Source organism: Saccostrea cucullata, unplaced genomic scaffold, assembly GCF_032062105.1.
Source record: "Saccostrea cucullata isolate Sc308-1 unplaced genomic scaffold, CSIRO_AGI_Scuc_v1 ctg10665, whole genome shotgun sequence".
Taxonomy (NCBI): Eukaryota; Metazoa; Mollusca; class Bivalvia; order Ostreida; family Ostreidae; genus Saccostrea; species Saccostrea cuccullata.
The window spans coordinates 5,001-14,984 of NW_026923063.1; the positions used below are offsets into that span (position 1 = coordinate 5,001).

Here is a 9,984-nt window from a genome sequence, read left to right on the forward strand (position 1 = left end):
TAAATTATTAAATGAAGGGCCAAGTTCCCTCACAAGGGGAGATAATCAAGAAAAGACAAAATTTGGGTGGGGTCATTAAAACTTATGTGGAAGCGTCCTAGGGTAGTGTAGATTCTAAATTGTTCAAATCACGACCCCCGGGGATACATGTAGGGCGGGGCCACAATGGGGAATGAAAGTTTTACATAGAAATATATAGGAAAAATCTTTAAAATTCTTTTTCTCAAGAACAACTGGGCCAGAAAAGCTGAAACTTGTGTGGGAGCATCCTTGGGTAGTGTAGATTCTAAATTGTTAAAATCATGACCCCCGGGGGTAGGACGGGGCCACAATTGGGAAACAAAGTTTAAAATAGAAATATATAGGAAAAATCTTTTAAAATTTTCTTCTCAAAAACCAATGAGCCAGAAAAGCTGAAACTTATGTGGAAGTATCTTCAGGTAGTGTAGATTCTAAATTGTTCAAATCATGACCCCCAGGGGTTGGGCAGGGCCAAAATGGGGAATCAAAGTTTTACATAGAAAAATAAAGGAATAATCTTTAAAAATCTCCTTCTCAAGAACGACTGGGCCAGAAAAGCTGAAACTTATATGGAAGATTCCTGGAAAAGTGTAGATTTCAAATAGCCCAAATCATGACCCCTGGGGTAGGGCGGGGCTACAATGGGGAATCAAAGTTTTACATACAAATATATAGGAAAAATCTTCTCAAGAACCACTGGGCCAGAAAAGCTGAAACTTATGTGGAAGCATCCTGGGTAGTGTAGATTTTAAATTGTTCAAATCATGACTCCCCGGAGTTGGGCAGGGTCACAATGGGGAATCAAAGTTTTACATAGCGATAAAAAAGGAAAAATCTTTAAAATTTTCTTCTCAAGAACCACTGGGCCAGAAAAGCTGAAACTTATATGAAAGATTCCTAGGATAGTGTAGATTTCAAATTGTCCAAATTATGATTAGTGGGGTAGGATGGGGTCACAATATGTATAGGTGTATTACAAGGGGGGAATCTGGTAAAGAACAGCATTGTCAAAGCTTCTCAGGTGAGCGATGTGGCTCATGGGCCACTTGTTATTTTAGGCCTATAAGGGGTACTGTATGTGTACTTAATAAAAAGAGTGCTTTATTTTTAAGCAGGTTTGGCGCAGACAATGATGGTCTTAAATTCACGATTACTGCTAATAAAATCATTTACAAATACAATATACAGATATTCATCACAGACATGTGTAGCGCTAATTCATGATTAAGCCAACAACTGTATATCTATAGATTGCACTAAATTTTGAATAAACCAAATTTTGTACACATACAAATATTTGTACACATACAAATATATCCTGTTAATAGCCATAGCTTAAAGTGTAGAACATAAAAGACATTGTTATGGAGTGCAAGGTGATTAAATTTTTTATTTGGTATCCTTATTCTAATTTAATATGAATATCTTGTTTTGATATATGGGAAAAATGTTTTTTTAGATGCCAAAGAGAAAGACCTTGACTGGCAGGGGAAAACGCCAGAGAGATAAAGACCGCAAGAGGGAAAAGAGGCAGGAGCAGTCCTTGCCATCATCAGATACTCCTCCAGATTCTGCTGTCCCAGCTGGAGCAGTAGATGGAGCTATCTCAGCTCCACCCGGTAATTTTCCGGGGCAAGGCTCTGTAGGGTTGCCGCCTTTTGAGGAAAAACCCTTGGCCAGGTTGCAGGCCTCTCTTCGCGAGAAAATGCAACCAACTGCCCTGAGTAACGCATCTTCTCAGGGAAGTCGTCTGTGTGCCCGAAACGGAGGCATGGCACCGTCCCCTGACTCCCCACCGTGGGTTTGTACTCCAGCGAGGGTACCTGAGCCGGACACCGTGCACGTGTCTGACTCAGCAGGTCAGGCGCAGCTGGATATGTCATCCTCCAAGGGGGATGAGTCCAGCAGGATATTGATTGATGCAAACCAGATTAAAAGAACGAGATCTAAAAAGGATACTAAAAGGAATTTATATGATGAAAATGAGAATATAGATAGTGTATATGAGAGAAATAAATCAGAGTGCAGAATTGGAAGACTGTGTACTGGTGAACTTGGTGGTGACTATGCTTGTGTAAATAAAGATGAACCAGTAACATTGGACAAGGTATCTATTCAAGGGTCTTTTCATCAAGGTGACTTAATGTTTGGTGAAAATGCAGGAACACAATGTGTTGCGAACTCGTTAGCAGCATTAGCATACCATAAAGTAAAGAATTCTAATCAGTGGCAAACTTCAGATATGAATAAAGTGTTAGCAACAGGAGATGAGCTTTATACATACCTACAGCGTAGTTCAACCATTGTCAGTAGGTATCTTTTTGTGAACGAGTTGCCTCAATTTTTTGAGTGTTTTAATACAATGTTTGAGTTCAAAGCATGCGAATCTCTATGCAGCCTAATAAATTTGTCAAATGTAGAACCAAACTATGATGAATTTAATGCATATTCACTGACAGATGCATTGCAAATTGGTCTTGGAGAAACAAGTGGGTGTTTTGTATGCTTCAAGGGAAATACTTTTTTGGTTGGAAAAACAGAGGATGGCTTCTTTACATTTGATCCACATTCAAGATCACAATCGGGGTGTATGAGTGTAACTGGAAGGAGTACAAGGATACTGTATCAATCAGTTGATGATATTTACAATCACATATTGTCCTTGGCAATGTCAATGGGAATTTCTGGAATTACTGAATGTGAAATAACAGGTGTTGATTGTTCAGTTAGCCAGTTTGCAACAACTGATAAACATGTAATTGAAATCGAGCCAGGAAAATGTAATCAGCAAAATAAAGACTTGAATTTAGCATTTCAAGAAAACATAGACCTTTTGACTGCAAATGTTCAGTCAGATGCTAATGGTTTTCAATCAGTTGCCAATGATGATGTTGAACTCATTTGCAGTGAAAGTCATAGTATAAGTTTTCTGCCACTTTCTAACACTGTGAAATTACAGCTTTGTCAGACTCTGGGAATACCACAGTCAGGTACAAATAGTAATGTTGAACAGGATTGCTTTGTGCGAGAAGCAGGTGCACCCAGTGAATATGTTGAAATTGAAGGGGATGGAAATTGTTTTTTCAGGGCCATTTCATTTTGTTTGATTGGAGTAGAGGATTATCATTATGCAATACGATCAGCAGTGTGTGAACATCTACTAAAAAATAGAACACTGTTTGAAACTTTTGTAAGATCTACAGAAAGTTCTGTTGAAAATCACTTGAATTTAACAGGTATGTCAAACGATGGTACATGGGCAACTGAAATGGAAATTCTTGCTCTCTCTCACCTCTTGAGCACTGATATACATACATATACAGAAAATCACTGGGTTACATTCTCAGGAAAACAGGTAGAACCTATGAATGTTCAAAGCACAGGGTCATTTTATTTAGTTCATCAGGATCAGAATCATTATAATGTAGTGATGTCAGTTACTGAGAGAGAAACGATTAGTTCCAAGGAAAATAATGCTCTGTATGTTGGCAAGAAAGGCTACAGAGAAAGACGTAGAAATCGAAATCGTATGAGGGAAATGCGTATCTTTTCATCGGCCAAAAAATTAAGTACAGATCATGAAAAGAAACTAAAGAATGGAAATTACACAGAAAGGAAATTAAGAGCAGCAAAACTGAAGTACAAGACTGACCTTCAATTTAGATTAAAGGCAATCGCAAATGGTAAGGAAAGATATAAAAGTGATGGAATTTTCAAAGCAAAGGCAAAACAGAGGAGCTTGGAAGCTTGTAAAAGGAAATACACAACAGATGGTATCCATAAACAATACAAGAAAAGAAGAAGTATTGAGAAATATAGGTCAGATATAGTACATAGAGAGGGTGTTAAACAAAGAAGTATGGATAAGTACAAGAATGATAAAGAATACAGAAAGGATGTTAAACAAAGAAGTAAAGAAAAGTACAGGAATGATGAATTGCACAGAATGGATGTAAAACAGAGAAGTAAAGAAAAGTACAGGAATAATGAATTGCACAGAAAGGATGTAAAACAAAGAAGTACAGAAAAGTACAGGTATGATGAAGTACACAAAAAGGATGTAAAACAAAGAAGTACAGAAAAGTACAGGTATGATGAAGTACACAAAAAGGATGTGAAACAAAGAAGTACAGAAAAATACAGGAATGATGAAGAACACAGAGAGGATTTAAAACAAAGAAGTGCAGAAAAGTACAGGAATGATGAAGTACACAGAAAGAATTACCAAGAAAAGAGTATAGAGAAGTACAAAAATAATGAAGCACACAGACTGAATGTTAAACAAAGAAGTATTAAAAAGTACAAGAATGATGAAGAACACAGAGTGGCTATTAAACAAAGAAGTATAGAGCAGTACAAGAATGATGAAGAACATAGACAGAAGGTTAAGGCTGTTAATAAAGTAAAGTATCATTTTAGTGCTGCTGAGAAAAAGAAGAAGAAGGAGAATGTCCTGAATCAGAGACGAGCACTAAAAGTAAAGTTGGAAGATGAAGAAGAAGTTTTGATATTGTTTAAGGAAAGTGTGAGAGATGGGCCAGACTACACATGTTGCTGTTGTAATCGTTTACTGTTTGAACATCAAGTCCAACGATGCACACTTGAAATGTATGAGAAAAGACATGAAGCTTATAAAATTGCACAGATTTGTGTACAGAAAAAATGCTCCCATGATTGTACATTGTCGTGTTCAGTGCATTGCCCCCAGTCATCATTGTGGATATGCTTTACTTGTCATAGGAAAATATTGAGTGGGAATATTCCAGCAGAGGCAGCTGTTAATAAAATGTCATTAGAGGAAATTCCATGCGAGCTTAGCAGTTTAAACAGTTTGGAGCAGCATTTAATTGCTTTGCATATTCCCTTTATGAAAGTGATGGCTCTTCCACAAGGTGGTCAAAGGAATGTACATGGGCCTGTTGTTTGTGTGCCATCAAATATGGAAAAGGCAACAGCTTTACCAAGAAATGGGGATGACAATTTATTGTTAAGAGTTAAGCTAAAACGAAAGCTTGCGTACAAGGGCTATTACGAATACCAATTTGTTAATCCAACTCATGTTAACATGGCTCTTGATTATTTAAGGAAAGAAAACAAATGGTATAAAGACGTAGTGATCAATACCTTGTGGGAAGGAAATAGTGACCAAAATGATTTGCTATTTAATGAGACTAGTGAATTTGTAGATGAAGAAGTGAAAGAAGATGAGAGAGATGAAAACCCAGTTGCTACTGACACATGTTTACAGCCAGTAGATGTGGCACAAGAAGTTCTTGATCATTACTTTGATGATGTTTACAATATAGCACCAGGCGAAGGGAAAAATCCAGTCCGAATGTTGCAAGAAGAAGGAAACGAAGCAAAATCATTTCCACATTTATTTCCAAGTGGCAACTTTTCTTGGAATGAAGATCGAGATGTGAAAATAACCCTATCAAGATATTTTAACAACAGACTTATGAATGCTGATAACAGATTTGCTAAGGACACAAATTACATCTTCTTCTCTCAATACATGTCAGAATTGAACCAAGTAATAGAGAAAACACAAATTTCAATTCGAAAGTCTTTTTCAAAGCTTGATAGTGGAAATGCAGTAACATCTGAAATGTTACAGAATCCTGATGTTCTCTCAAGACTCTTGAGGAATGATGAGGCTTTACGATTTATGCAACCCATTCGAGGAACACCTGCATATTGGTCAGCTTCTCAGAAAGATCTGTTCGCTATGCTTCGACAGTTAGGTATCCCAACATGGTTTTGTTCATTTTCTGCAGCTGAATATAGATGGAACGAAATAATTGCATCAATTTTATTTCAAGAAAATGATTCTAGATCTCCTTCTGATTTAGACTGGTCAGAAAAGAGTGAGATTTTGAGAAGCAATCCAGTTACTGTTGCCAGAATGTTTGAACATAGATTTCATATGTTTCAAAGACATGTAATATTGTCACCTTCAAAACCTATAGGAAATGTTATTGATTTTTTTGTGAGAGTAGAATTTCAACAAAGGGGCTCTCCACACATGCACTGCTTGTACTGGATTGAGAATGCACCAAAATTTGAGGAAGATGGTGATGAAACTGTTTGTGATTTTATTGATAAATATATCACATGCGCTTTACCTGCTGAAAATGATGACCAAGAGCTGCGAAAAATTGTTTTAGATGTTCAACAACATAGTAAGAACCATTCAAAATCCTGTAGGAAAAAGGGAACAGACTGTAGATTCCACTTTCCAAGACCACCATCAGAAAGAACATTTATTACGAGACAATGTGAGGAAAATGAGGAAGACTCGGAGAAATTCAATGGATTGAGTAAATCTCAGGCTAAAGATATTTTGCTGCATGTTTGGAATGAAGTTCTTGATGATGTGAATGAAGGCAAAACTGCAGAGGAAATATTCACTAAGATACACTTATCACAGGATACTTATGAAATGGCCCATAGGGTATTATCTGCAAAAACAAGTACTATCTTGAAACGAAATCCAGATGAAATGTGGACAAACCAATACAACACATGCCTTCTCAGATGTTGGGATGCGAATATGGACATACAGTATATCCTAGACCCATTTAGCTGTATTGTTTACATAATTTCATACATATCAAAGTCAGAACGCGAAATGGGAATGCTGTTAAAACAAACTCAAGTAGAATCTGTAGAGGGAAATTTAAGTGCTCGTCAAACAATAAGAAGAATTGGATCAGCTTATCTTAATCATAGAGAAGTGAGTGCCCAAGAAGCAGTGTACAGAGTTTGTAATCTAAAAATGAAAGAAGGATCAAGAAAAGTGGTGTTTGTTCCAGTTGGTGAAAATCCGACTCGATTGAGTAAACCTCTTTCACAAATGAAAAGAACATGTAAGAACGAAGATGATTTGGAAGATGATGACGACAGTATTTGGATGACAAATATAGTGGAGAGATATGAAAATCGTCCTGATCTACATCCTTTTCCTGAAATGTGCCTTGCAGAATTTTGCTCAGAGTATCGTGTTTTGGCGAAATCTCAAATTCCAAAGGGAGTAAAAGAAGGTGTTTATGAATTGAAAAATGGAAATGGCTACATTCAGAGAAGAACAAGAGCTAAGCCAGCCATAGTAAGATATCCAAGGTTCAATCCTGAAAATGCATCAGAAAAGTATTATCAGTCAATACTACAGCTTTTTCTTCCATATTGGACCCAAGATCAATTGAAACCACCTGGATTCAATTATCAGGCATTTTACGAAAACGGGTTTGTCAGAATAAGAACTGGAAACAAATTACAGTCAGTCAGGATTGTGGTTGAAAATAATCGTTGTAATTTCTCAAAGAATGAGGCTGCCCTTGAAAATGCTCAGGAAACTCTAGAAGTTTATGGTGAACCTGAAGATGCTTGGGCTAACCTTTGTCCAGAAACTGAAAGAAATCGAGATGAATGTCTAAAGGAAAAGAGAAAAACAGAACAATCAGAAAACAAAGAACAAGAAATCACCCATGAAATTGAACATGATGGCGCTTCAGATTTGATATACCATATTAGGGAAAGTTCAAACTCAAGGGAAGAAATTTTGCCTTTACTGCGAAGTTTAAATGATAAACAAAAACAGGTTTTCTACATTGTTCGTGCATGGTGCTTGAAAAAAGTGGCTGATAGGAAAGTAGACCCATTACATATCTTTGTTACTGGAGGTGCCGGAACAGGGAAAAGTCACTTGATAAAAACCATACAGTATGAGGCCTCTCGAATTTTTGAGAAAATTGTTTTATCTCCTTCAGATTTATCTGTTCTTCTCACAGCTTTTACTGGAACTGCTGCTTTCAATATTGGGGGCAATACAATTCATCACGTATTTTCTTTAACCAAAGCTCTACCCATTCCATACGAACCCCTGAAAGAACAGAGTTTGAGTGCAATGAGAGCAAAGTTAGCTTCTCTGCAGATTTTGGTCATCGATGAAGTCTCAATGGTTTACAAACGACTTTTGTATTACATTCATGAACGACTGGTACAAATCAAGAAATGCAAGGAACCTTTTGGTGGTATTTCTGTTATAGCAGTTGGAGATTTTTACCAACTACCTCCTGTGAAACAACGAAAGTTGGAAATACTCTACAAAGAAAATGATGAATATCCCATAGACTACTGGTTAGACTTCTTCAAAATTGTTGAGTTAGAAGAAATAATGAGACAACGTGATGATGCTGCATTTGCTACAGTTTTGAATTCACTACGGGTTCGAACGATTGAAGAACCAGTATCAGAAAATGCGAAAACAATGTTAAAAGACTGCATCAGAGATGGACCAGATGAAGTACTGCATGTGTATCCTACAAATGAAGAAGCGAATGAGTATAATCTCAAGATGTTGCAAGCAAGTTGTGAAGAACTGATAGAGATATCTGCAGAAGATTATCAAAAAGACAACACTACAGGAAAGCTGACTTTACGTGAAAAACCCTTCATACGGACAAGAACAGATGGGCTCTCTGCTTCTTTGCTGTTTTCTGTGAATGCTAGAGTGATGCTGACAAGAAATATTAATGTTGAAGACGGACTGGTGAATGGTGCGATGGGACATATTTCAGGATTTGATTTTGGACAAGCTCAGCAAAGAAATAGGGTAGAAGGGATTAGAATTTTGTTTGATAGTGAAGATATTGGAAAGCTGCAAGGGAAAAAGACGCAACATGGAAATGAAGTATTGATTCAAAGAATACAAGAAGACATCAAGGAGAAAAATACAAAGAATGTTGTACGATATCAGTTTCCCTTGAAACTCGCATGGGCATGCACAGCACATAAAGTTCAAGGCATGACAACAAACAGCGTTGTAGTAAATTTAGATCGTACTTTCGCTCCAGGACAGGCATATGTTGCTATTAGCCGTGTCACTTCACAAAATGGTTTATTCATAGAAACAAAGGATGAAAATGCATTACTGAGAAAAATTTACGCTAATCCAGATATAAAGTCAGCACTTTGTAAGATGGAGAAATTAATCCCAGAGCAAGATTATCCAAACTACTATGATGAGCGAACCTTCAAAACAGTTGTTTTACTTAATGTGCAGAGCTTAAGAGCACATTTTCTTGACCTGAAAAGTGATGCAAGATTCCTCCAAGCAGACCTTATATGTCTCAATGAAACATGGCTGACAGACAATGATAGAATAAAAAATTTTGAATTTGATGACTTTCAATTCAATCATATTACAAGGAAGCAGTCATATGATGAAAGTGTAGACAGTTTTGCTAAACTTCGCAAGTCCAAAGGAGGAGGGGTAGGTGTGTATATGAAGGGAAACGAAAAAGCTTTAGTTCATGTTTTACCTCAGAAAAATATAGAAGGAATGGCTGTAGAACTTTGTGAGGAGGACACGGTTATCATCATAGTATATCGACCAAATTCTCTCAATGTCGGTTGCTTCCTTGACTCCCTTCAGAGAGTTGTAGATTTCTATAGAGAATCGTTTTCTCAATGCCTTATACTTGGCGATTTCAACGAAGATGCACAATCCAAAGGACCAATTCAAAGAATGTTAGAAACGAGTGGATTTCAACAAAAAGTGAATTTTTCAACAACAGACAGCAATTCAGTGTTAGATCATGTTTACATTACAGAACACATGGAAGCAAGATTAGAGGCCATGCCAGTATATTACAGCTATCATGATGCTGTTAAAGTTTATTTAAAAACAAGATAGAACTTGTCTAATGATTATTCTATAATGAACTTACAGAGTCAATATTTTTTAAAAATGCATTGTTTTTTAATAATTTCTATCTTTATATTTTGTTTAGAATGGGCATTTTTTAGCAACTTTTGTCATTTATGATTTATTCTCTAAATGAAAACCTCAGCATCACAATATTTATATAGCAAACAACATTTGAGACCAAGGAGCAATTTAATTGACATCATACAAAAAAGATGTGAAAAAAGGGTAATATCTCAACATTAAATGGACAC

The 9,984-nt window shown here is 36.6% G+C and overlaps 1 protein-coding gene across 1 annotated transcript; it reads left to right on the plus strand.

Moving 5' to 3' along the window:
• The first annotated feature begins 1,480 nt into the window (after window positions 1-1,480).
• Window positions 1,481-9,718, plus strand: LOC134263052 (uncharacterized). The gene has a single exon (XM_062745356.1). It carries the CDS (start codon window positions 1,481-1,483, stop codon window positions 9,716-9,718), a length of 8,238 nt encoding a protein of 2,745 aa, XP_062601340.1.
• The last annotated feature ends 266 nt before the right edge of the window (window positions 9,719-9,984 follow it).

Excerpts from the sequence above, each read along its gene's own strand:
- LOC134263052 (XM_062745356.1), top strand. The coding sequence starts at position 1,481 with ATGCCAAAGAGAAAGACCTTGACTGGCAGGGGAAAACGCCAGAGAGAT.